The sequence below is a fragment of the Anoplophora glabripennis genome, unplaced genomic scaffold, assembly GCF_000390285.2.
Source record: "Anoplophora glabripennis isolate ALB-LARVAE unplaced genomic scaffold, Agla_2.0 scaffold727, whole genome shotgun sequence".
Classification (NCBI taxonomy): domain Eukaryota; kingdom Metazoa; phylum Arthropoda; class Insecta; order Coleoptera; family Cerambycidae; genus Anoplophora; species Anoplophora glabripennis.
This window is the reverse complement of record NW_019416835.1, coordinates 106,186-132,621: the sequence shown is the minus strand read 5'-3', so window position 1 is coordinate 132,621 and position 26,436 is coordinate 106,186. Positions and strand designations below refer to the sequence as shown.

General features: G+C 31.8%; 6 protein-coding genes across 9 annotated transcripts; 4 read left to right on the top strand and 2 right to left on the bottom strand.

Moving 5' to 3' along the window:
- Window positions 1–45: 45 nt before the first annotated feature.
- On the bottom strand, window positions 46–1,438 carry LOC108914694 (zinc finger protein 706-like). 2 transcript variants are annotated; one of them, XM_018720547.2, is made up of 3 exons: window positions 1,096–1,438; window positions 867–1,033; window positions 46–594 (listed from the first exon to the last, which is right to left on the bottom strand). In XM_018720547.2, the coding sequence occupies exons 2-3, from the start codon at window positions 1,008–1,010 to the stop codon at window positions 505–507; spliced, it is 234 nt and encodes a 77-aa protein (XP_018576063.1). In that variant the 5' UTR covers window positions 1,011–1,033; window positions 1,096–1,438; the 3' UTR covers window positions 46–504. The 2 variants fall into 2 exon arrangements, with proteins under 2 accessions (XP_018576063.1, XP_018576062.1); XM_018720546.2 differs by having other exon boundaries at window positions 1,172–1,435.
- A 737-nt stretch (window positions 1,439–2,175) lies between these two features.
- LOC108914714 (endoribonuclease Dcr-1) lies at window positions 2,176–9,190 on the top strand. The gene is made up of 6 exons (XM_018720580.1): window positions 2,176–3,516; window positions 3,649–4,489; window positions 4,541–4,755; window positions 4,827–5,040; window positions 5,098–5,700; window positions 5,784–9,190. Exons 1-6 carry the CDS (start codon window positions 2,227–2,229, stop codon window positions 8,078–8,080), a joined length of 5,460 nt encoding a protein of 1,819 aa, XP_018576096.1. The 5' UTR covers window positions 2,176–2,226; the 3' UTR covers window positions 8,081–9,190.
- Window positions 9,191–11,781: 2,591 nt separating this feature from the next.
- LOC108914712 (small G protein signaling modulator 3 homolog) lies at window positions 11,782–20,737 on the top strand. The gene is made up of 14 exons (XM_018720578.1): window positions 11,782–11,850; window positions 11,901–12,094; window positions 12,154–12,252; window positions 12,303–12,677; window positions 12,737–12,867; window positions 12,931–13,259; window positions 13,311–13,456; window positions 19,287–19,416; window positions 19,478–19,625; window positions 19,679–19,789; window positions 19,846–20,013; window positions 20,070–20,212; window positions 20,262–20,422; window positions 20,472–20,737. The coding sequence occupies exons 1-14, from the start codon at window positions 11,782–11,784 to the stop codon at window positions 20,665–20,667; spliced, it is 2,400 nt and encodes a 799-aa protein (XP_018576094.1). The 3' UTR covers window positions 20,668–20,737.
- LOC108914713 (TAF5-like RNA polymerase II p300/CBP-associated factor-associated factor 65 kDa subunit 5L) lies at window positions 14,354–16,617 on the top strand. Its single transcript, XM_018720579.1, has one exon. It carries the CDS (start codon window positions 14,457–14,459, stop codon window positions 16,140–16,142), a length of 1,686 nt encoding a protein of 561 aa, XP_018576095.1. The 5' UTR covers window positions 14,354–14,456; the 3' UTR covers window positions 16,143–16,617.
- Window positions 20,738–22,045: 1,308 nt separating the features above from the next.
- LOC108914697 (NAD-dependent protein deacylase-like) lies at window positions 22,046–24,146 on the bottom strand. Of its 3 annotated transcripts, none has more exons than XM_018720553.1 (5): window positions 24,121–24,146; window positions 22,839–23,061; window positions 22,571–22,785; window positions 22,379–22,518; window positions 22,046–22,323 (listed from the first exon to the last, which is right to left on the bottom strand). In XM_018720553.1, exons 1-5 carry the CDS (start codon window positions 24,135–24,137, stop codon window positions 22,115–22,117), a joined length of 804 nt encoding a protein of 267 aa, XP_018576069.1. In that variant the 5' UTR covers window positions 24,138–24,146; the 3' UTR covers window positions 22,046–22,114. The 3 variants fall into 3 exon arrangements, with proteins under 3 accessions (XP_018576069.1, XP_018576067.1, XP_018576068.1); XM_018720551.1 differs by lacking the exon at window positions 24,121–24,146 and adding an exon at window positions 23,156–23,253; XM_018720552.1 differs by lacking the exon at window positions 24,121–24,146 and having other exon boundaries at window positions 22,839–23,206.
- A 592-nt stretch (window positions 24,147–24,738) lies between these two features.
- Window positions 24,739–26,403, top strand: LOC108914690 (succinate--CoA ligase [GDP-forming] subunit beta, mitochondrial). Its single transcript, XM_018720542.1, has 5 exons — window positions 24,739–24,862; window positions 24,924–25,047; window positions 25,107–25,206; window positions 25,305–25,889; window positions 25,941–26,403. The coding sequence occupies exons 1-5, from the start codon at window positions 24,809–24,811 to the stop codon at window positions 26,317–26,319; spliced, it is 1,242 nt and encodes a 413-aa protein (XP_018576058.1). The 5' UTR covers window positions 24,739–24,808; the 3' UTR covers window positions 26,320–26,403.
- The last annotated feature ends 33 nt before the right edge of the window (window positions 26,404–26,436 follow it).

Here is a 26,436-nt window from a genome sequence, read left to right as displayed (position 1 = left end):
ACTTGGTTTATAGTACTTTTTATGTAATCTTTTGAAACAACTAAATAATCTTTCTACTTAATTTATTAAACAATAAACAAACTCGTGCAAACGTTAACAGTTAACACAAATTGATATTATTTCTTTAAAACGTTAACCCGTTTACAATTTTGTAGGATTATAAAAATTTAACACAGATTAACAAAAATGTCTATATTTCCAGACGGTATTGCTGTTTGTATAACTACATTAATTTAGAAACAAGACAAATAAAACACGATATTTGTATTGCTTGTTATTTTAAGAATTTACTCTTACATTCTTACTAATAAAAATTAACAAATACAATAAACACTTATTGAAAAGTTAACAGTGAATGTTATTGAAATACAAATAGTAAATAATTCAAATACCCATTATTAATTATACAGACAGAACACCAGAAAGAAAAGAATTAACATAATATAAAAGAAGTGTCCAACTCATGGATGGAACACAGTTGGTGATTAGTGCATTGCATGAAATTTAAACATCTTTTAATTCTGCAGGCACTTCATTTTTGGGATGTTTATTTTCAAAATGCTGTTTGTAGGTCTTTGGATCTGGCATTTGAGCCTGTAAAAAAAAAGAATATTAATAAATCCAACTGATTCCTGACAATGTTCTACAATATTACCATTAGTATGTTCATCATTAATTTGCACAGATAGTCAACCTTTTTATTTAATTGGAAAATTCTGCATTCAATAATAAATTTCATGTGTACTCAATATTGAAATAATTTTTTTAAAATCAATGAATAATTTTTATACTAATACATTGAAAATCGTTACAATTGCAATGGTAAGAACTCTAAAAAAAAACAAATATATATATTAATTACGTACCTTACAAACAGCACACACGTGAACTAAGGCTTTTTGGGCAGCTTTTTTTTGGTCTGTGGCACTGTGTCCTTGCTGTTTTTTTGCTTTTGCAGCCCTTTCTGCAGCTTTGGCTTGAGACTGAAGTTTCTGTTGTCCTCTAGCCATATTTTACCAGTTTACACATTCACCTGAAATATACAGATGATATACTAATTAACACATATACAGTTATTTGAACTGCAAATCTAACCTAGAATTGTAAACGTATCCATTTCATATTCCTAAAAAAAACGTGGGTAAAGGTAAAATTACCAATATCTACATACCTACAACAATGCGATATAATGGAAGCTTTTTTATATTATTAAGTTATTAAAGTCCAATACGTTTCTTTCGTTTTTATTCAGGCATTGACAGCTGCGTTGCAGCGTCCGCTTGATCGAAAACTCGGCAAGACAAATTTCGACTTGACACTTGACGTTCTTCAGTTCTCAAAAAGATAACGATAACGTCACTAATCTTATGGATAACATTGGAAATTTGCTTAGAAGGATAAAATGCGGAAGTAAAAGAGGAAAGAGAACGTCCGTCAGTCACTGACAGTCCGAGGTCACACGTCACACGTACGTTCAGTATCAGTATTCTGTCTTTTCAGATTTGTTTTCTCCTCGACACTTTAGAGTAGAGTTGACACTGCCTGGTAATTGCTGTTCTAAATGAACAGATTGTCCAATGGTAAGATCAGTAACCCTTAAGGAAGAATTTTTTAGAGAAACATCAGAATAAATATTTTGATATTTGATGTTTAGAAATAAATACATGACAGGCAGTATGAAATAATATTATTATTGTATTCCAGACGGTTCTAATTTTAACTCGAACTCAACTAGGAAATGCCTATTTGATTCTGAGAACAATTTCAGATGAATTTAAGAAATTCGGATGCACCAATTTCAAGTGACACTCTGGGATGAGAACAATAAACTGTAAAACCCGAAAAGACCTACAGCATACCACAAATTAAATTGAAATAAGTCGATTTGTTTTCTGCATAGAAAACCTAATATTAAAACTATATTTTCTATGGTTTTCTGTGAGCCGTGCCGTGATGTTAATGTTTGTCGGTCTTTTCTCTGTTTTGTGTTTGTCAGATTTGCCTTTTGCCCATATAAAATAGTGTCTATTATTTAACAGTAACTGTTTGTAAACAAATTACAATAGATTTAAAATGAGTGGGCAATAGTTTTATTATGGATTTAATTACAAAAATGAATATAACTTGTCATCTCAATGAGTTTATGGATATAATTCACAAGATAGAAGACTATCCTAACCTTAAAACCATTCAGTAAATCCCAAAATAAATATAAATATACATATAATGGCATGTTATTTGAATGAGAATGTGTATACACATACATTTACTCCTAAGGAGTATCAAGTGGAATTATTGGAATCGGCAAAAAAAAGAAATACAATAGTATGTTCGAGTACTAGTTCTTCAAAAGCTTTCACAGTAGTGAAATTACTGCAAGAATTCTCATGGCAAATGCGAAAGATCCCTAGCAAAAGAGCTTTATTTATTTTAGATTTACAGAATGTACCTATTATGACATGCCATGTTAAATATCTGACTGATTTAAATGTTGTAAGTATCACAAAAAGTATTGAAGAAATAGAACATATCAAGGAGTATTTAAATAATTATCAAGTAATAATAACTACTGCGGAAATTTCTGTAGAAATATTAAGTCGTGAGGATGTTATAGAGGATTTGGCTTATTTCAATCTCTTAGTTATCGACGATTGTCTTTATGGTCATCGTCAAACATTCATAAAATTTATTATGAACAAATATAGAAATTTACCCAAAGACAAACCACGAATTCTTGGTTTAACGACAGGACTGTTAGGGTTGGAATTACAACCAGACCGATTAGAAGCAGAGCTAAGGCGCCTGGAAAAATTGCTAAATTGTTCTGTAGATACATCATCTGAAATAGTAACCTTAATTCGCTTATCCTGTCGTCCACGGGAAAATATTATCGAATGTTCACGATTTCAACAGTTCGATTTGCATCTTAGTATAAAATCTATAGTGAATTACTCAAAATTGTTTTTATTAGAGCACCGTTATGATCCTAGTGAAATATATGATGACGAACTCTTAGAAGAGCTGAAAGAAGTACCTAATCCAAAAGACACTCCATTGCAATTACTGAATGATTTCCTAGAGATTCTCGAAGATTTAGGACCATGGGGTGCTGATAAGGCAGCTCTGCATATTCTTTCAAAAATAGAAAAATTGAAAGTTAAAGTCCCTTATGAAAGACACTACCTCTTACTTTGTATGATTTCGTCGACACTGGTTACTGTCAGGGCAGCTTGTGATTATGAGTTTGAAAAATTAGATGATCCAGAGAGATTAAGACAGTACTCTACACCTAAAGTTTTAAAATTCATTGAAATTTTAAAACAGTTTAAACCTCCTGGAGAAAAACCAAATAGTGCAGAAAAGGTAACTGAAACAGATATTCCTACTAATGCAAGAGGAAAGAGTAAAACTTCAAGGAGATCTTTTGTTTCAAGACCGCAGAGTGAAGAAATTTTGTGTGCGCTCATTTTTGTTCATAATCGCTATAAGGCAAAAGCGATTTTCGCACTATTATGCGTAAGTAATTCTGATATATATAATTATGATCAAAATTCAGTTGAAATTAATACTGAACACAAAAATTATAAATAGCGTGCATCATTGAACATTTAATTACACATATTACTGACAGTAATATTTTTTCTTTAGGCTTTATCCCAAACGGATGATGACTTCTGGTGGGTATCAACATTATTTTCTGTTGAGAAGGTCGCAGATCCAATAAGAGAACCTCGAGAGGCCGAACATGAACATAAGACTCAGGAAGAGGTCTTACGAAAATTTAGATGCCATGAATGTAATATATTAGTAACTACTTCTTTATTGGAACAGGGCTGTGATTTACCAAAATGCAATCTAGTTATAAGATTTGACTTACCGAAAACATTCCACAGTTATATTCAAAGTAAGGCAAGGGCTCGTGCGACTGATGCTTATTATATTTTATTTGCGAACGAAGACGAGATACCGTCATTTGTTTCAAATTTAGCAGAATATAATGAAGTCGAAAATACCTTGTTGAAAAGATGTAGTAGTTTAGAGCCTGATAAAGAGGAGGAACTGTTGGCAGATGCTTACTCTACTTGCTGCAAACCATATCAACCATTACCAGAATACGGAGCACCATGTGTCACACTGGAAAATGCTATTCCTCTGTTAAATAAGTATTGTGCCAAATTACCAAGTGATACATTTACTCGCCTAACACCTTTGTGGTATGAGGAAAAAGACTTATCTGGACAATGTATTTGCCACATTAGACTTCCTATTAATTCACCCGTTAAACAGACGGTTACCAGTCCTCCGATGCCTAACAGCTTACTTGCTAGACGTGCTGCTGCTTTCATGCTTTGCCAACTTTTACATAAGACAAAAGAGTTAGACGATTATTTGCAACCGATAAATAAAGAGAATTTTCGTGCAACGGAAGATGATTGGAACAATTTCACTCTCGATGAGCCAGATGATGAAAATTCTGATATTAGACCAGGTAAAAATTGCTAAATGTATTTCTCAAAAATAATAAAACATTTTAACCTAGGTACCACTAAAAGACGTCAGTATTATTATAAACGAATTGCTGATGCTTTACTCAATTGCCATCCAGTTGCTGGCCAACCTACTTATTTTTATAAAATAATTATGACTCTTACGTGTCCACTTCCAGAGGAACAGAACACCAGGGGTAGAAGAATATATCCACCAGAAGAGTCCCCGCAAGGTTTCGGGATTCTAACTTCAAAGGAAATACCAAAGGTTTGTGTTCTGAACAAACACCTTAACAAGTTTCACATAGTTTTTGGGTCCCTAAGTAACATTTTTTCCAGATATCTGCTTTTCCAATATTTACTAGGTCAGGTGAAGTATGTGTGGATTTGGAACTGATTTCACAGAGCATAGTTTTGAACAATGATCAAATAAAAAGGATTAGAGAATTTGTGAATTACACATTTACGAGTGTGTTAAGACTTCAAAAATATTTAATGCTTTTCAACCCAGATGCCTCCTCCAATAATTATTTAATAGTACCTACGCTTAATGGTAATTTGAATATTTTATAAAGTACATTTTACTGGAAAAAATTTATATTTCTTTTAGCTGACGGTGGGGTCGAAGTTGACTGGCAATTTGTAGACTTGATTTTTGAAAATTTGACCACTGTTCCTGTGATAATACCAGATGATGATAGGAAAAGCTATGTTTTTAACGCAGAAGAATATCGAGATGCTGTTGTTATGCCTTGGTATCGTAACCAAGATCAGCCACAATATTTTTATGTTGCAGAAATTTGTCATAATCTTAATCCAACATCTGCCTTTCCTGGATCAGAATATGCGACATTTGAGGAGTATTATTTAAGAAAGTATGGTATTCAGATACAGAGTTTAACTCAGAACTTGCTAGATGTTGACCACACTTCAGCTAGATTAAACTTTTTAACTCCACGATATGTTAACAGAAAAGGTGTTGCTTTACCAACAAGTAGCGAAGAAACAAAAAGAGCTAAAAGAGAAAATTTAGAGCAGAAGCAAATATTAGTTCCGGAACTTTGTTCAATACATCCCTTCCCTGCGTCACTCTGGAGGAAAGCTGTTGCCTTACCATGCATACTCTATAGAATTAATGCATTGCTTTTAGCTAATCAAATTCGAGAAACAGTGGCTTTTGCTTTAAATTTAGGCAAAGTTAAGTTACCTGAAGGTAAGTACATTACTTGAAAAACATTAAAATTAGCACTTTTAATAAATTAACTGAAACTGACTTAAATTTTATGTTTTACTTAGATTTTAAATGGCCCTCTTTAAATTTTGGTTGGAGCTTATCAGATGTATTGAAGAAGTCTAGAGAAGACGAGCTTAAAAAACAAGAGGAGAAATTAAAATTACTGGAACAGAGGGCAGAGGAGAAGCTGCAAGAATTGAAAATAACTGAAATTAGTGACGATATGAAGACGGAACAAACTGAATCGCCTTTGGAAGAAAGCGAGGATGAAAATTCAAATGACGAGAAGTGGATAGAGATTGGAACATGGTGTAATGAAATGGCAGAAGTGACTGATACAGTTGGTACGAGCGCTGTAGTGCGCTATGCTTCGCCGACTAGTTGGTTGAATTTAGATAATATTTATGACGATTTTTCTGATACCGATTCAGATTTAACAATTGAAGATTCAGGATCCGAATGGGGTGGATTAAGAATTGAATTTACTGGTGATCACCAAGCTGAAGCCGTAGAAGATGATCATGATGAAGATAAAGAGTTTTATTTATTTGACGATAGCAATGCTTGGAAAATCGATGATGACAGTGAACTCACTGAAGCCTTAAGGACAGATTTCCATGAAGCATGTGCAAAGAATAAAGAATATATTCTGTCCAGTGGAATATTAGTGAGATCAGACTGTGAATTTCAAAGAAATCCTAATAGAAACCACACGGAACAGAAAAGTATTAAAACCAGTTTGGATAGTTTTGATTTTAACATTCTTTTCATAAATGAAATAAAAGCTCCCAGATCATTCGAAATTAAGTACACGGAATATGTTAACGACTACGACATATCAGAGACTCTAACATTTAGTTTTGATAGACAGCCTAATTTGGAGGAACATCCTGGTCCTAGTCCAAATGTTCTATTACAAGCATTAACAATGTCGAATGCAAATGACGGTATCAATTTGGAACGTCTAGAAACAATTGGCGATTCATTTTTAAAATACGCTATTACCAATTACCTCTATGCCAAATACGAGAATGTTCATGAAGGCAAATTAAGCCATCTGCGCTCAAAACAAGTAAGCAATCTTAATCTGTACCGCCTTGGTAAGAGAAAAGGACTAGGTGAATTTATGATAGCTACTAAGTTCGATCCACATGATAATTGGCTTCCGCCTTGTTTCTATGTTCCGAAAGAACTTGAAGAAGCTCTGATAGATGCTCAATTTCCAGCAAATTGTTGGACAGTCGCCGATATGGCTGCTACACGAAATATGACTTTAGATGATATTTGTTCAATGGTTCGTGAGAGAGGTGAAGGTTATTCATTGCCGAATGTAATCCCCTATAATCTAGTGACACAACACAGTATACCTGATAAAAGCATAGCAGATTGTGTAGAAGCAGTGATTGGAGCATACCTTATTGAATGCGGACCCCGTGGTGCTCTCCTTTTTATGGCATGGCTAGGAATAAGAGTTTTACCTAAAATCGACGACGGATCTTATGGTGAAGTTGAGTTGCCACGATCGCCTCTATTAAGACATATTGCAGATCCAGAAGGTGAATTAGAACGATTACTTGATGGATATGATAAATTTGAACGTCACATTGGATACAAATTTAGAGATCGTTCCTATTTATTACAGGCACTAACTCACGCTTCATACTCTCCAAATCAACTTACCGATTGTTATCAGCGCTTAGAATTTTTAGGAGATGCAGTACTGGATTACTTGATTACCAGACATCTTTATGAAGACCCAAGAATGCACTCACCTGGCGCTTTAACTGATTTGAGGTCAGCTTTGGTAAATAACACAATATTTGCATCTCTGGCAGTTCGAAATGGTTTTCATAAATATTTTCGGCATTTATCACCTGGATTAAACGAAGTTGTGGAAAAATTTATTAGGCTTCAGGAAGAAAGTGGTCATTCACTTGTCGACGAGTTGTATCTAATGGTGGAAACTGAATGTGAAGAAGTGGAAGATGTCGAAGTACCAAAAGCATTAGGAGACGTATTTGAATCTGTAGCAGGAGCAATATTTTTAGATTCTGGCATGTCTCTTGATGCCGTTTGGAAAGTATATTATAAAATGATGAAAACGGAGATTGAACAATTTAGCAATAAGGTACCCAAATCGCCTATAAGAGAACTTCTGGAATTGGAACCTGAGACGGCCAAATTTGGCAAACCAGAAAAGTTAGCGGATGGTAGGAGAGTTAGAGTTACAGTAGAAGTATTTGGGAAAGGTTTGTTTAAAGGAATTGGTCGTAATTATCGTATTGCAAAATGTACAGCGGCTAAATGTGCACTTAAACATCTTAAACGACGTGGCCTAATACGAAAAATTGATAACTGATACAAATCCAGAAATTCAAAGATACTGAAAAAAAGAATTAACTAACACCTATTAATGGTTCTAGTAAAATTTTTAGTAACGCAACATACAAATAATTTTATATAGATAAATATGCAAGTATATTTATTTTTATAAAACTCATATATTGACTGCATTTTAGGCATATATTAGTGGTCAAATTATTGTGACCCCACCAACGATTTCACATTATCTTTGTTAATTGTTGTAAATGTAAATACTCTTAGGTAAGCAATAAACTGTGGTTTGACCATTGATATATATTCGAATATAATAATAGAAACATTTTAAAAAGGGTGGCTTTTAACGTAATGCAAACGGTGCAATATTACAATTTACATATAGAAAATATTGTAGTGCCATGATGTAGTAATAGTTTTTCACATATACATCAAGTATTAGACGAATTCGTATATTTAATAAAATAGATCTCTACAAATCTACACATTACTGTTAGTGGAACAAATTTAAAATTTTCTTTCAAGCGACTTGTTTAATGTTTTTTTTTTATTTCACTATTCCCGTTAATATTTCGTAAATATCTGCATTATTCATAATATTAATATCTGTGATCTTAATAAGAAAATATATCTTATTTGAACAGAATACATAAATTATCAATACATGAACGCACGATCCATAGGTATAGAAGAATATACAAAATAAGAAATCAAAAATGAAACTATCCGTACTTAAATTTTAAATAAAACATTATTGCTCACTACCAAATATAAGTTTTACACTAGACTACATGTGTAATAAGTGACCTGGTGGCATTTCTATAAGTTTTTTTTTGCCCAGTCACAATGCATAAGTTTTTTTGCTCTATCACAATGTAAAGTGGACCACTAAACATTTATTTTTAGGTAGGTGACTTAAGGATAGATGTTCTAGATGATTTTTTTTTTCTTACTATTGGCTTTTCAATTCACATACCTACCTAGATACTGCTAGGTTGGAAATAATTTTACCACTCTTATCGAATCACTTAATGCAGTGGTTCAATTGAGTGCTAACTTTTAGCTAACGTAAATGTTGTGAATTGAAAAGCTCATTTGTTTTTAGTAGCATATCGTTATTGTTATATATATATATAATTGGGAATTATTTTTCTTAGGTATCAGGTTCTAGTTTGACTGCTGGTCAAAATGATAAAAAACAGCAGCAATAATTTTTTATTAAATTCTAACGTTTCGTTCCCGATCGGGAACTTTTTGTTAACAAAAAAATTATCGTAAAAATAAAAATGTAATGCGTGTTAATATTGTAAATCATTAAGTTGTTTTATATTTTCAAGTTTTTAGTGTGACTTGTACAAAATATTGTGTTTTATTTGAAAGATAATCTTTGAAAAAGTTCCCGATCGGGAGCGAAACGTTAGAATTTAATAAAAAATTATTGCTGCTGTTTTTTATCATTTCGACCAGCGACCAAACTAGAACCTGATACCTAAGAAAAATTAATTCCCAATTAGAAGACAAAAGGTTCAAGAAGTTTCCCATTATATATATATATANGTTACAGTCATAATTTATATATATATACGTATATACTTATATGATCTAAAGATTTCAGACATTCCCTACAGAACACAATAAACAGCCTAAGAAAATGTATATTTACTTGTTCAGTGTGTTTTTATAATTTGCTCTCTTGGAACACTTCAGGATAATTGATTTTGTTTTTCATGTAATGTGACACCAAGGAATTCTTCTTTTATTTGTACCCCTACCTTACAACACCGTTCAGGTTTTCTTTTTATAAAATTAAATTGTATTATTTAAAGTGACATGGAAACATGGTTGAAACAGTTAGTTTTGTATAAGTTTTCTAATTATTGTAATTATCTGGAGCATAGTTGCTATTTTTAGTTTAGTTATTTTAATTTATTGACATCCTGTTTTCTAGTCTTTATAAAGTGTTTTATTTGTGCAGCTGCTATTTTATTTCAAAGCCACCCTAGCTAGTACCTATTTAGTAAGTTTTGTAATATGTGAATAAAAAAATTTATTCTCGGTGACTATATATAAAAGTAAAACAAATAATGTAAATCTATTAAAGTTCCCTGTGATTTACTCTCTTTAAACTGCATAATTTGTTACATAGTTTTTGTTTTATTACATCTTTCATAGTAAACTCTATATTTAAAAAAAATTTTTTGAAAGTGGCTGGTGGTTGTGCAAGTATAGATTTTTTAGTCTATTAAAATTTATCAACAATGTGATAAAGATCTATGTGATAAGATCACCCTTAGTGTGGATATGATGTTTTATACTTGTCTTTACTTATAAACTGCACAAATTTTAATAATGTCTGTATTTTTTTTTTTTCTTTAAATAAATTTCTTATAAGAATGTTTTAACTTTTATTACTGCTCCTTGAAGTAATCGTTTTACAGTGTTGCAAAGATAGAGCTTTAAAATTTCCGTCTTTTCCTACTAAAAGGGGTGTTGGGTAAAGAGAAAAGATGTACCAATGTATGTATTAATACATTTCGAAATATGTAGTTGTCATCATAGAGAAATTATTTTTATTTTATCTCTGGTTGTCATCGTAGAAATGAACATTGAACATTCCAAACTAAATTTTTAATGTCGGTCTGCACGGAAGATACTATGCTTTAAACTTGTTCATCTTACTCCCACTCCCATTGTTAGAAATACATTGCTTCTGTATTTAAATTTTATATAAACGTGTTAGGAGAATACTTGACTTGAAAACAACTAACATTCATAGGCTTTGAAAATTGACTAGATACTTGATTTGATGATTTGGTCGTCTACGTAAACTTTAGAATTTAAAATACCAAGAAGTAAGCGATGAACTATAGATGTTGAACAGTTCTAGTTTCTAGTTGACATTGTTTACCACAGAGAATACTTAAATTAAACTACTAAGGCCGGTGTCCCATGCATCCGATGTACGATATCCGAAAATATTTTAATTCGTACGAATGATAATATAATTCACATGCATCTGAAATTAATCTCATAGAAATCAAGTATAGAACCATGGAATTTATTACAAGATGAAGGTGAAACATTTTCAAATGACAACCATAGGTATATATTATAGAAAATATACGTAATATTATATTTTCTACATTGGACATTATAATATAACATTTATTTGACTGTAAATATACCAAACAACAATCATAGCACGTTAAGAAATAAAAAAGTGAGGTTAAAAAACGTACGATTTCGGATAAAAGTTAAAATTATTTCTACTTTTTCCGACGTCGTATGAATTTTAAAAATTTCGGATGTAAATGAGCGGTTAAAATTTGAATATATATTAACCAATAGGAACACTTTCGGACCTTCGTATCGTCGGAATTCGGATGCATGGGACACCGGACTACTTCGTTCGCAAACTGAACTGCCTTTATGTCAGAGTTCAGTGTTCAGTGGTTCAGACTTTTTATAAATATTCTGTGATTTATGGTTTATGTAGTTTTGCTGTCTGTCACAAAACAGATGGAGGTTGAATTATTTGTATTTTAATTTGTTTTACTTATCAAATTATTCTCAAATAACATAACAGTTCCAAAATGAGCTAATTAATTATGCTTCATACAAATTACCAACTCCTAGCAGCTCAATATTGTGAATCTTTAACGCTGTTATAAAATAAAAATCAACAGTATTTATTTATTTAATGCAATAGTAAACAAAAAAGAAATGGATTTAGCTAAGTCTTTATTTGAAAATAGAAATCACGAAGGTTATGTTGGAAAAGATGCCCACACTGTAAGAGAAGAGTATTATTTTAACTTTTTATTTATTTCTATATATTACAGAGGCGAGAATTTGAATTGGCTATAGAGCCTGATGATATGGATGATAGTTTTTCTGAAGGTTTAAATTTGAATGATATGTTAATACCTACGCCGGGTGGTCCTTTTTCTGCTTTGACACCTAGTATGTGGCCCCAAGACATTATGGCAAAACAGTCGGTTGTACCAGATGATCCCAATTCACAACCTGAATATAGGTACCATTAGTAGATGATTAACCCGGATATTATTCTCTGACATATTTACAAACTTTTAGGTTTGATGAATTTGGATTTCGTGTCGATGAAGAAGATGGCCCCGAGCAAAGTTCAAACAAACTCCTTGGCATCCCATTTGTAGAAGATCCTCAACACAGGTTTCTTAAGAAATACTAAATCAGTTACACTATTAAATAATAATTTTCAGACTGCAGTGGGTGGCACATTTAGAATTCTCTCATAACAAAGAGGTATCAGATTTAACGTGGGATAAAGTAGAACTTAGATTACCTAGAACAGACAAACTCCTCACCATGGTAAAGTCGGGTATTCCTCATTCATTAAGGGCTCAAATGTGGATGAGAATGTCCGGAGCTTTAGAAAAGAAACAACAATCTGAGTTGTGCTATAAAGATATTGTTAAAATGTCCAGTAATGATTCTCTTATGACATCTAAGCAAATTGAAAAGGATTTATTGCATACAATGCCTACAAATGCTTGTTACAGTCATATTAATAGTACAGGAATTCCTAGATTACGGAGAATTTTACGAGGCATTGCCTGGTTGTATCCAGATATAGGGTAAGATATACTGTTAATTTAAAAGATAAATTTATTTTCACCGAAACACTTTTTTACAGTCATTGTCAAGGAATGGGTATGATAGGTGCGTCATTATTATTATTTATGGAAGAAGAAAATGCCTTTTGGATAATGGTAACAATTGTAGAAGATCTATTGCCAGCATCATATTATAGTTCAACACTGCTCGGTAATTTTTCTCCCTTATTCTAATTGATTATTCCCAATTGAGTACTTAATTGTATTGTAATAGGTATACAAGCAGATCAGCGGGTACTACGGACATTAATTACAAATTATCTGCCTGACCTGGATGAAACCTTGAAGAACCATGACATCGAATTGTCACTGATAACGTTACAGTGGTTTCTAACATTATTTGCAAGTGTAGTGCACATGAAAATATTGCTAAGGATCTGGGACTTGTTCTTTTTTGAAGGCTCTATCGTTTTATTCCAAATTACCCTTAGCATGCTTAAAATGAAAGAGCCACAACTTAAGGAACTGGAAAATGCTGCTCAAATATTTAATGCGCTCTCGGACATTCCGGGATATATTGATGATGTAGATAAACTATTAGAGGTAGGTATGTTTTAATATTTTCTTATTCCGTTTTTTCATTTCATATTGTAGATATCAACTCAATTAACAAACTCGTTGAACGAGGTCATGATAGACACGTATCGAAGACGTCATCTTGCTTATTTGATGGCTGACCAAGGAACTTTAGTTGGAAATCCAGAGGCTGCTCCCAACCTTCCAAAACAACACTTGGCAAGGTAGGAAATTATCTACACATTGCAGTTTTTAAGGCCGTGTTTGAAGTTATGTAAGTGATAAATAATTTAGCCAGCAGCATGAAACATAATTTCTCAATTTAGGGCTATAAGAAAATAATGTTAAGAAAAAATTTCAAACGTTTTTGGTGATAAGTAAATATAACAATGATAATATTAACACCATTAACAATTTCTATGCTTAAAATTGAGTTAATAATAGGTAGGCACAAAAATTAAAATTTGATGCTTGTGTTTAAGGGGGGAAACCACATTAGGAGGTTAAAAAATCGGATCGGAATAAAATGGTCAAAGTTCATAAATTTTTTTTCAAACACGTGTCAAAACTTCAATATTCACAATTTTTACCCACGATGAGGTTCATATTCTTGGAAAACATGTTAATAATGCAGAAAAACAGCCATTTTGCTTTCATATCAAAATTGCTACCTTACACATTAACAGACGACGACCTTCGGTGGAACAACAGCCCATAACTTCGGCATTTTCAACACAAATGACTTGAAAAAATTTGTAAATGTATTTCAAAATCTTGATAAAATAATGTCGAAGTTTGATCAAATCCTAAGCGATTTGTCCCACTCAAAAAAATTCTTGAGGAACACCTGAAAAATCAGCTCCTAATGTGGTTTCCCCCCTAAGTTAACAAAAAAATCACTTCATAAGACATTTAGGAGTTTCTTCAATTCTTAGGCAACTTGAATTTTATTTTAAAAATACTAGAAAAAATTATTAAGAATAGTTGCTACATATATTTGATACAGGATTTTATTTCAATAAATCAATAAAAAGTTTGTGTGGGTAAATTTAAAATGAAGTAGAATAATCCTGGTTGGTGTTTCTCATCATGTAATTATGTCTCAATTTTAAAGAAATGCGCTATAATGTCGGTAAAATAGAGTGCACATTTATCATTGTTGATTTCATTTCTAACCTAACCTCTGTCTTCATCATCACATAACATTTATTAACGGGATAATTTATGCACGTAAAACATGTTGATTTTAAAGCTCTTTGTGACTATGCAAAGCTGCTTTGTTTGATGAATAGTATGGATGATGTAAAACGTGAAAATAATGAAGTAAGACGTTCCAAAAGTGAAGTGAAAAATGTAGTTACAGGGTATCTCCATAAGAGAAATTACACAACTTTGCAAACCTTTGAAAGCACAAAGAATGAACAAATAACTCATTCATTACTAGAAAGTGGTGTAGGAAGATCTAATTCAATTTTATACAGCTGTTATAATAGTGACCCTTTGGTGATAGATCAAAACTTCACAAAATTTCTTCTGTGGTTAAAGGATCAAACAAAACATAAAAATCATTGCCACGATGTAGAACAGATAGTAGGACCATTATTTTGCCACCTTTATATAGATATTGTGGGCGGAGGACATTCTGAGAGAGCTGCATCTTTTTTAAAATGTCATTTACCCGCCATCGATAAAGGTAAATGTGATTGCACAGTTAGAGATTTGATTAATTTATTCTCAAGTGATGGTGATATAACTAAACTAAAAGAAAAATTCAGGTCTAAAAAAATTGTGATTGAATTAAAAGAACAGTCTCTTGCAGTTTTAAAAAAATTTGTATTGGAGAGTTGTCATGTTCTCTTTTTACAAATTTTACAGAGTTGGTTTGATTTTGAAAAATGTAACGATAAAGAAACTTCAGCAAAGGACATAGAAAAAATGATTGCTGACGATGTTCTGAAAGATTCCAAATTTCAAGAACTGTTAAATGCAATTAAAAACTTAAAAAAAGAACCTTTGCCTATATATAATATAAAAATAAGTAATAATAAACAGGCCATATCATGTGGATTATTAAAAAGACAGTGTGGACTAGTCGCTTTGTCTGAAAATAACGTACTAAAGTTAGTGCCAATTCACTCTTTGGACTCACTTTTTAGTCAAGTACATTATAAAGAGTTAAAATTTACCAATCACTCTGGTCAAATATACAGCATAGCTGTATCACCAAATAATAGTAAATTAATATCTGCGTCAGCTGATCACAGTATATGTATATATGATCTAATAGATATGAAACTGTTGAAAAAGTGTACAGGTCATTTAGGACCAGTGTACTGTGTGAAAATTAGTAGTAATGGTGAATACCTAGTAACAGGGTCCATGGATACAACGGCAAGATTATGGGATATTACAAATGGAAAGACCTTGAGAGTGTTTTCAGGACATACTCAAGCTATTACATGTTTAGACTTCCATCCAAACTGTCTTTATATAGCGACAGGTTCAGCTGACAGAAATATTAGGTTGTGGAGTTTAAGTAAAGCAAGCCCCATGAGACTTTTGCATGCTGCTAAAGGCACAATCTATGATCTAGCCTTTAACCCGTCGGGCCGTTTTTTAGCTAGTGCAAGTGAAGACAAAAAAATTCGTGTGTGGGACTTATTGACATCTAAAATAGTTGTGGAACTGAGATGTAAAGACACTCCAGTAGTTCAGTTAATTTGGAGTTGTGATGGGGCTGAATTGTGTGCGGGAACCATTGATGGCGTTATTCGAGTGTGGAACTTTGCGAATATGCAGAGTCATACAGGCAACAATAAATATCATGAACCTATATTAATCCAACCTTTGAATTCTAAGTTATTATGTCTGGAGTATACATTAGGTACTTATGGCACTTTAACTATGTAATGTGTTAGTTCTGAAAATTAACTGATTATTTTTTTTAATGTTACTTACCTATCATGTCTATGTAATCTAAGTTATAAGATATATGCAATTCTTATTCTTATAAAAAATATTGGTGTGCGGGCTTCCATGTCAGTTATCAATGGTTGAACAATATAAACTTGTTAATGTTTTGAGAGACATACCGCTCTCTTCTTCAGAAGAAACTCTGAATCTGGGAAAAGAGCGGTATGTCTCAAAATATCTAGAAGTCCAAACTAACGAAGTGGGTGGCAACCAGCCCAGAAATTGTTCAACCATAAAAAATATATTTCATGTTACTGCAGAGACAACAAAAGATATAAGATATATTTCGTAAAAGTTCTAGTCTAGTAATTTACAAGTCTTCTGTGATTTAAAGAGGTGTAATATACTATTTTTTCGTTTCTATCAAGTGATAAAAAAAAATATATACAGGTTCGGAAAGTCCCCATGGTACATCGGCCCTTATGCGAGAGCGATAAAGTAAGTCATAGAAATCCGTGCGATAGACAAGGATGGTTACATTGAAGACGTTTCATAATCTGATTAGTCACTCCCGCTTCCAACCCGAAACGGGACTATTCAGATTATGAAACGTCTTCACTATAGCCATCGTTGTCTATCGCACGGATTTCTTTACTTTACTTTGTCGCTCTCATGTAAAGGCAGATGGACCATGTGGATTTTCCAGCCCTGTATAATAAGGGGTGCATATATTATATATAACTTTAAATTATATTGTATTTACACCAGCGTTTCTCAAACTGTCTTCCAAAGGAAGTGCAACAAAAGTAATTTAAATTAAATTAAAGTGTATTATTTTTTAGTGCTAAATTGCACTAATTACACATAAAAAAATAAACAATTTCAGATTATTTGAATTAATTTTTTTAACTTGAAGTTGCTTACAGATCTGAAATTAAATAGTTATTCTTATATTAAGTAAAAAATGAAATTATTAAGTAAGTAGTTTATGTGGAAGTTATTGCAGGTCATCAATGATAATGAAGCGTGGGACCCTTATTGTATTTTTGAAGATAGTTTCTAGGCCCACACAGAGAACTTTTGTGATGTAAAAAATTTGAATGACATTTGCAAAATATTTTTTCATAATCAGCTGATGGACACGAACAGGTGTTTTCCTATTTTATTTTTCTTAAAATTACAGCATTATTCAATTTGAAAAATGGAATGTTACTATCTAATTAAAATTTAAATAGATATTGTTTAGAAAAATTTATTTTGCAAAATATTTACAATTATGATTATTTTGCAATTATATCTGCGATCCTTTTCGAGATCTCAGAGTTGGGCACCCCTACTTTAATTTTTATTTTGCAAGATTTATTTGAATTTTTTCCCTCATGAAAGTTCTCCGTATGAGTTTACAAATAATTTTCTAATGAATCGTACGAGTCCTATGCTTCATTATCAAAATATCACCGTCACTTAGTCCATCCAAGTTTGGGAAACTCTGATTTACATCATCCAATTATTTTATTAATTGTGGGTATTTCGGTTACCATTGTAATATTTTACACCAATCTATTGATCTTTTTTTAAGTAAATTATTTAAAAGTGACTTTAGCAGTGTATATGTGATTATGAAGGTAAAGGTATTATTTTCTTATAATAAATCTTTTTTATAAATTGTTTTTTATTAAAACTTTAAAACTCCTATATTACCTATGACTTCCTCAAACTGATGTATATTGTGAGTACCAATCCAAATTTTCAACATATTAATTAATTAATTAATTTTTATATATACGTTAGGGTGCTTCGTTTGAAAAAAAAAAAAAAAATTGTTTTCGTTCCATTGATGAAATATTGTTCTAAACATTGGAACAAAAATTCTCGCCAAATTTCAACTCTTAATTATAATTTTGAGTACTCGCTATTTGATTTTAAAAATTTGCCAATCATTTAACACGTAAACCTACGTTTTTTTTATTTAGATTATCTATATCAGCTGCATTTCACATTACTTTATTGTTCATAGGTGATAATTATAGGGGAATCTTAAGTTAATTTTGATCAGTTTTAGCATTTGCAGAATCTAAGCTTAGATACTGAGGGCCTGAGCAATATAAATACGGTATAGACTAATCGAACTCACCTTAATCTGAATATCCGCTAATCCGGCCCGACAAATGCCCGTTTGGATGGTCCGAACAAAATTCTGTTTAACGTACAATGTTCGGATCATAGAGTCAGACTACATAATAAAAAGTAACCGCTAAAAACATAATTCCCCGGCAGTCTCGGGGAAATCCTTTTATGCGACTCGGAACCTTTCTCGATTAGATCTTTTTAGTTGAAATATTATTGCTGTGCAAACATGTCGCAAAAAAGAAAAAATCACACGATAACCCTTTTGCAAAAAGTTCGCATTTGAAATAGTAACTTGGGTCTGCATATGTTTAAAAATTAAAGGTTTATGTTACAAACTGTAAGGTGTAAAAGTGTTTTAAATACTCATTATAATCTCATAACAATGCCAAATTTTACGAATTTTGAAATGGGTCATCCCAGCTTTAATTTCTAATAGGTAGTGGCGAATAAACTGTCAAAATTAATAGAAACAAGAGATTATCTAAATAAAGCCAGAGCCTACTGGACCATTTTAAGAATTTAAATTTCATCTAACGAATTACATAAAATTGTTTTTTATTTTTTTTTTCGATAACGGTCGCAGATACGAAAAAATCATAAGAGGCAAAAAGTTCTCAACAAAACATAAAATCCAATTTTGATTTTAGAATCTACTAGCGGCACACCGCACAAAAGTTCAGTGGAAGAAAAGGGGGTATGAACCCCGAAAAAATATCACTCTATAGAATATCACGACCATTTGGCATGTCCAATGATGTAAGCCCTACAGCGTAACCAATATTCCAAATTTGAGCTAAATATCTCAAAAACTGTGGGAGCTATAAAGAAAAAACTTAAAAAATCTTAAAATTTCAACACCCTGTAGATCGGTAACGAAGCGTTTGCGGAACTATGTTTTATGAACTTTTAGTCATGAAATAAGCCAAAGAATTACCCCCTCCCTTATGTACATGATATTTAGGAACACCCTGTGTATAATAATGTTCTTGTGATAAAAATATATCATTTTAGGCGCCAAGTAAAGAAAAATAAATCTGTAATACAACTTCTACTTTTCAATGAAAATGCTGAAGATGATATAAAGAGTAAAAATATAAAACAAACTGAAATTTTGGTTGATCTCCGAGAAGCGATTTTACAAGTAAGAATAATATAAAGCAGTTACCTTACGAGTATAACTTAATTTCGTTATTTTTTTTAAGATTGCTAGGCATTTTTTACAGCTGGATCCAAAATTAAGTTCAGAAATTAGTTTGGTTGCTGATTATTCTATGGAGAGCCATGCAAATGACCACGCTAATTACATAAATGTTTCTAAAACTCGAAAAAGAAGAGCTAAAGCTCTGTTAGGTAAATAAACTAAAAAGTCGCATGTTGTCAGTAGTTCTACCTTTTGTTTGTAGATTTTGAAAGACATGATGATGATGAACTTGGATTCAGGAAAAATGATATAATTACTATAATTAGCCAAAAAGATGAACATTGTTGGGTAGGAGAATTAAATGGTTTAAGAGGTAAAAGCCCCACTATAATTTAAAATGTATTCAATAGAAGGATTTCTGTTTGATAGGTTGGTTCCCAGCTAAGTTTGTTCAATTGTTAGATGAAAGAAGTAAGCAATACAGTAGTGCTGGGGATGATAGTATATCAGAAACAGTTACTGATTTGGTTAGAGGCACATTGTGTCCCGTAATTAAACAGGTTTTAGAGCATGGAATGAAACGTCCAAATTTCTTAGGTGTGTAATCACAGTAACTTACAAATACCATTAATGCTATATTTTATTTTATGTAGGTGGCCCCTGCCATCCATGGCTTTTTATAGAAGAATCTGCTACCAAGGAAGTGGAGAAAGATTTCAACTCGGTTTACAGCAGACTTGTGCTATGTAAAACTTATAGATTAGACGAAGATGGAAAAGTTTTAACACCAGAAGAGGTAAATTATAGATTTTTATAATACATTTGAAACATATTTATTATTCTAGTTACTCTACCGCTGTGTGCAAGCTATAAATTTATCTCATGATAACGCACATGCTCAGATGGATGTAAAACTTCGTTCTCTGATCTGCATGGGTCTCAATGAACAGGTCCTCCATTTATGGCTAGAAGTACTTTGTTCTTCAAGTGAAGTGGTCCAAAAATGGTTAGTTTTACGGTAAATGCTATAGACAATTTACATTTTCGCTTTTCAGGTATCATCCCTGGTCATTTGTGTATAGTCCTGGATGGGTACAGATTAAATGTGACCTAAGAATTTTGTCACAGTTATCCTTTAGCTTAAATCCAGATTGGGAATTACCAGTTAAAAAAGAAACAAACAACCAACCACTCAAGGATGGAGTACGTGACATGCTGGTTAAGCATCATTTATTTAGTTGGGATATTTAATATTCTTAAATTAAATTTCAAAAAATATTGCCCTGAAACATTTTATCTACTTATTATTTTTTTAACAGTTCTTTACCTACAGAGCCTTCATAAATGTTTATAAGCCACGTGACCGCCTATCTTAGGCAACCCAACAATGCACGATTGGTACTGGTAACAAAAATTTCTTAAATTTTGACAAACCGTTACGTCCACGCTCGAGATTGGTGTAATTTTTCACGAGATTCTATTCAACCAATCAGCGATCGCATTATCTCAAGGGTATGCGTAATGATTTGTCATTGTCCATTGTAAAGGAATCATTAATATTGGTGCCGCCGAGATTTAGGCATTTTTAGTTGACAGTACCAGCCGTGCGATGTTGGTTGCCTAACCTCAGTGGTTATACAGTTATGAAGACTAAAATATTTGGTCATTTTAATTTTTAACATATTATGTAACGTAATTGTAAGTGTTGTTGGTAAAAGATTATTTTGTGTGTTCAGGAAATATAAAAGTGATCAGATAACAACTTACTACTACTACTACTTGAATAGGACAGTTTCAAGTATTTTTGTGGTTTAGCAATGAGGTTCAATCTACATTATACCTAATGTAGGACTTACCTCGGAAATACTATATTATTATATTTCAATTTAAATACTAGTTAATTTAAAAATAATTGCTTTATCATCATAAATTTTACAAAAACTGACTATATACAGTTTTATTTAAAAAGTAACATGTAGATACAGTACCTACAAAAAAAAAACAACTTCAAATGATCTAAATCGAAACAAAAAAAAAACATTTCTTGGTGATACACCCGCAGTGTCTCTAAAACTTATTTTTCTAAAATTGTATTTGTTAATTGGTTAGTTATTGTTAATTTATCACACGAACTACATTGTATGTGATACCTTATTTAATGTAATGTCCAGTGTAATGCCAAGGGTAATTTAATAAATATGGGTTAATTTATGAAATCTATAGAAGGTACAGTCTGTACGATATCGATTGACATAGAATTCCAAGAAGACCCCTGCGTCACAATCTTGTTTATAATTGTATTATCTTCTCATTTATTGATGATACTGTACTCTAAAAGAAATAAAAACACATTCTAATCCAATAAAATCTACTTAATATATATATAATTTAATATTTTGAAAATAACGCAGAACTTTATTGACTTAATTCTTTTCTAGAAATTCAATCTCGACAAATATTGTACGAACTGTACAGATTTCTACATTCCATATTTGTTAAAACATCCTGTATATACTGAATGTAAAAAAAATATATATTTATTTACAATATCTTACCCATTAATTTATTAATAAAAGATACATGCATTGAAAAGATATTTATTTTTATTATACAATATTATAAAGCCAATGATAATATAATTTTAATGTATTTAATCCACCAGACCGGTTAATTTATTTGTGCATTAAAATAAAATCAATCACATATTTAAAGCTTTAGGTAGGGTTGATCCACATTGACCTGGAAAATGAAATGTAAAGAGATCATTTGCTGGATTTTCATTCAGATTAAACTCCGCAACCATTTTCCCTCTTTCTGCTACAATTGGAGCAAACATAGCTGCGGGATACACCACAGAAGATGTACCAATCACCAAACACAAATCACATTTATTTTCTACGAGTTCTCCTGAAAATATAGTAATATATTTAATAATAATTAGACCAGAGTACTGTTTCCTTACTGGTTTGAAGTAATACTTTAGGATCCAAATTCTCTCCAAACCATACAATATACGGCCGCAACAATTCCTGGCACCTTTTACATTTAGGAAGATCCTTCTTATCTATCGTAGGAAGATCTTGATCTGACATTGTAGGACCTCTGATAAAAAATTATATAGATATCTGCTTACAAGGAAAAAAAAACCTGTTACCCTCTATTACGCAAAGCTTCACAGATAGGATCATCAAAATTTTCGTCGACTAATTTACATTTTGTGCAAATTACTTTATGTAAAGCTCCATGTAATTCTATAACTTCTTCTGAACCAGCCCTTTGATGTAGTCCGTCAACATTTTGAGTAATTATACTAAATATACGACCCTCTTCTCTACAAATTTTCTCATATTTGGCTAAGGCTTTGTGAGCCTATAAATATAAATTATAATACTCGTGCACGATAATAAAATTTTCACACTTACATCATTTGGTTGTGCATTAAATGCAATGTTCCTTCGGTACTGATAAAATTCCCACACTAATGACGGATTGGCATGGAAAGCATGTGGAGTTGCTAAATCTACTGATCTATGAGTTCTCCACAATCCTCCTTTCCCTCTAAAAACAGGGATTCCCGATTCAGCAGATACTCCCGCACCTGTTAGAGCCACAATATTCTTGGATTCAGATAGCACTTTTCTGAAACTTTCATAATCACTTAATAATCTCTTAGACATATTGAATAGTTTTTGTGTAGTTTTTTTTTTTTTCGTTTTAAATATAGGTACCTAGTACCTACATATATATCCTACACTTGCAATTCAATGAAAATTGTAGGTTATGCAGGTTAACCTTATTTATCGCAATCGTAACTAAATTCATAAGTATAACTGTATAAAAAATATGTTTCTGAGTTTCCATGAATTATTAATTTAATTTATACAAACGTAAATACCATTAATTATCAGTCTACATAACATTTCAAATATAATTTTTTAAATTACCCGCTTGAGGCTTATTCGTTTAAGGAGGTTCGATACCAAAAGAAAAATGGTAAGAATGTTTTCAAAGCAATTGAAATCTGTTAATAAATATGCAAACTGACTTGTGTAAAAATATCAGATCGATTGACAACGTAGTTTTTTTGAAAAATGAATTTAAAAATGATGCTCTTTTACACAGGCTCTTATGGGAGTTGGGAAAAAACTTTAATCAAACGTGAATATTGCTCTTAAAAATGGTTAGGATCGGGAAAATAAAATTGTAATTAAAGAATTAAATATTACTAAACATTTTAAAACAATAAAAATATGCACTTACAATGTAATTATTGAGATAATGGAATGAATATACAACGTTTTGACAAATTTGAACAAACATCTGATCCAATGAAAGGAAATATGGCAACACTGTACGCTGTATTTAATGCTTGGACTGATGCGTTATATTTGAATAGCTCAATTATAGATTATAAAATTATTCCAGTCGAAAATATATGTAGTAATAATTAATATTAAATAAATTTTTCGTGATCTAAAGCAATATACTAGCAAAAACAAAAATTGAAAGGATCTCTTTGCAAAACGAACAGTTTAGTTGTTATGTCATAATCTTCAATTTGACAAGTCGACGTCTCACTATCACACATTGAACTTCATAGTTATCATATGGATTCTCGGTTTGCACATTTTATTTTTTTCTTTTCAATCCACATTCTGTTTTACACTCATTTTATACTTTTCAGTCATTTCTTTTCTTTTGTACCTTGGTTGTTCATTCATGTTTACGGAATTCGCGCAAAGTTGACAGTAATGACAGTTGACCCAACTTTTACCACCACGCCATGGCAATGTTGCCAGATTTCATCCATAATTTTACAAGTTCGTAATGAATAAATAGACGCTTTTATTCAAATAAAAAGTGAACTGACGTGTATTAAACACGAACAAAATATGCAAGCTAATATGTGTTGTATAAATTTCATTCTGTTCTCTTTGTTTTTAATGTTTTGTACAATAAACATGACACAGTTCCTAAAATGTCCTAGACCTAAATGTAAAATGTAAATACTATGATTTGATTTTACTGTTCATAAATTAGTTGCAAATCATATTTTATTATCAATTTGTTACAGATCACAGAAAATAAAATATAATAATAGTGACGGCCTTTATATTACTTTGTTAATGTAAAGCGATTGCCGATTGCTATAATGAGAGTTTACAAATTACGAAATTACTCAAATTAGTCAAAATGATGCAACTGGTGATCACAGAACACAGATTCTTGACAAACCTACCCAATGTTCGCTGAACGCAGCCTGGGTGAGTAGTGCAAAACGGAACTCACTCCAACTGTCATTATTTTTCACAATATTTGAGACTTTTGAGAGTGGACTTTGATAAATAAATAAATGTTTTAATATCAATATTGTGTTTTAATACTTCACATCATGTCTTTATGGAACATTGTTACAAAAATTGCTAGAAAAGGCAAAATTTTTACAGTGCGTATTCATTTTAAAAACTAGTACCTACAGCTTAGTTTTAATATGTTTTTATTTTTAGGTACCTGTGCGATATTTGAATCTCTTAGAATATCAGAGCAAAAATCTTCTGCGGAAAAATGGAGTTGCTATTCAAGATTTTTGTATGGTAGATGAAAATGGATTTAAAGATTTCGAAAAATTTAGTATGTATACAGGATAATAGTTTAGCATTAAGTTGATCTCCACTGTATTTTTTTTATAGATGTAAATGAATACGTTATCAAAGCACAAATTCTTGCGGGGGGAAGAGGCAAAGGTCACTTTGATAATGGCTTTAAAGGAGGTGTGCACGTTACTAAAAAGTAAGAATCTCACTAGAACGTAAGAATATAATGCTGACTATAAAATATTCATTAGTTTAATACAAATACAACATTAAATAATAGCTTAATATTTCCAGACGAGATAATATCAAGGCTATTGTAAGTCAAATGTTAGGTCATAAACTGATAACAAAACAGACACCTAGAGATGGAATATTAGTAAATAAAATTATGATAGCCCAGAGCGTAAACATTAAAAGAGAGACTTACTTTTGTATTTTAATGGATAGACAAAGAAATGGCCCAGTAATCATTGCATCCCCTTCGGGAGGAGTTGATATTGAAGCAGTAGCAGAAAAAACACCACATTTAATAAAAAATGTACCTGTTGATATATTCAAAGGTGTAACAGATCAAATGGCAGATGAACTAGCAGAGTTCCTTGAATTTAAAGGACTTTTGAAGCAAAAAGCTAGTAATGAGATTAAAAAACTGTGGAAACTATTCCTTTCTGTCGATGCTACCCAATTAGAAATTAATCCGTTAGTAGAAACGGATGATAACCAAGTAATATCTGTAGATGCCAAATTAAATTTTGATGACAATGCTCAGTTTCGACAAAAGGAAATATTTAGTGCAGAAGACACAAGTGAGAACGATCCGAGAGAGGTTGAGGCCTCGAAATACAATCTTAACTACATCGGAATGACTGGAAACATTGGGTATGAAGGGTCAATAGTGTATTGGATTAATTATATTTTGATTATTTACAGGTGCTTAGTAAATGGCGCTGGATTAGCGATGGCAACAATGGACATTATAAAATTGCATGGAGGAGATCCAGCAAACTTCCTAGATGTAGGAGGCGGTGTAAAAGAAGATCAAGTTCGTGCTGCTTTCAGGATTATTACCTCTGATGAGAAAGTAAAAGCTATTTTGGTAAATGTATTTGGTGGAATCGTGAATTGTGTTACAATCGCTAATGGAATCGTGGGAGCATTAAAAACTATGTCTCTAAAAGTTCCACTCGTAGTAAGGTTAGAAGGTACTAATGCTGATGAAGCCAGAAGAATTATTAAGGAATCAGGACTGAATATACGGACAGCTGTAGATTTAGAAGATGCTGCCAAAAAAGCCGTGGCTAGTGTATAGCCGTAAAAACGGTTTTCATTCAAAGGCCATTTGATTTATTTTTTGTAACTTGTTAAAATATATTTTATAACTACGTATTTAAAATTTTGTTTTTTGTATTCCTTTAAAAGGCAAATA

Bases quoted from the DNA above. Each gene is read 5' to 3' on its own strand.
- LOC108914690 (XM_018720542.1), top strand. From the start codon at position 24,809: ATGTCTTTATGGAACATTGTTACAAAAATTGCTAGAAAAGGCAAAATT. The intron at 24,863-24,923 runs GTGCGTATTCAT...TTTTATTTTTAG, and splicing joins GAAAAGGCAAAATTTTTACA to GTACCTGTGCGATATTTGAA. The intron at 25,048-25,106 runs GTATGTATACAG...TTTTTTTTATAG, and splicing joins TAAAGATTTCGAAAAATTTA to ATGTAAATGAATACGTTATC.
- LOC108914694 (XM_018720547.2), bottom strand. From the start codon at position 1,010: ATGGCTAGAGGACAACAGAAACTTCAGTCTCAAGCCAAAGCTGCAGAA. The intron at 595-866 runs GTACGTAATTAA...TTTTTTTTACAG, and splicing joins ACGTGTGTGCTGTTTGTAAG to GCTCAAATGCCAGATCCAAA.
- LOC108914697 (XM_018720551.1), bottom strand. From the start codon at position 23,238: ATGAATTTAGTTACGATTGCGATAAATAAGGTTAACCTGCATAACCTA. The intron at 23,062-23,155 runs GTAGGTACTAGG...TGATTATGAAAG, and splicing joins TGCAAGTGTAGGATATATAT to TTTCAGAAAAGTGCTATCTG. The intron at 22,786-22,838 runs GTAAGTGTGAAA...TTATATTTATAG, and splicing joins TTAATGCACAACCAAATGAT to GCTCACAAAGCCTTAGCCAA.
- LOC108914712 (XM_018720578.1), top strand. From the start codon at position 11,782: ATGGATTTAGCTAAGTCTTTATTTGAAAATAGAAATCACGAAGGTTAT. The intron at 12,253-12,302 runs GTTTCTTAAGAA...AATAATTTTCAG, and splicing joins GTAGAAGATCCTCAACACAG to ACTGCAGTGGGTGGCACATT. The intron at 19,417-19,477 runs GTAAGAATAATA...ATTTTTTTTAAG, and splicing joins TCCGAGAAGCGATTTTACAA to ATTGCTAGGCATTTTTTACA.
- LOC108914713 (XM_018720579.1), top strand. From the start codon at position 14,457: ATGCACGTAAAACATGTTGATTTTAAAGCTCTTTGTGACTATGCAAAG.
- LOC108914714 (XM_018720580.1), top strand. From the start codon at position 2,227: ATGGCATGTTATTTGAATGAGAATGTGTATACACATACATTTACTCCT. The intron at 3,517-3,648 runs GTAAGTAATTCT...TTTTTTCTTTAG, and splicing joins CGATTTTCGCACTATTATGC to GCTTTATCCCAAACGGATGA. The intron at 4,756-4,826 runs GTTTGTGTTCTG...CATTTTTTCCAG, and splicing joins CTTCAAAGGAAATACCAAAG to ATATCTGCTTTTCCAATATT.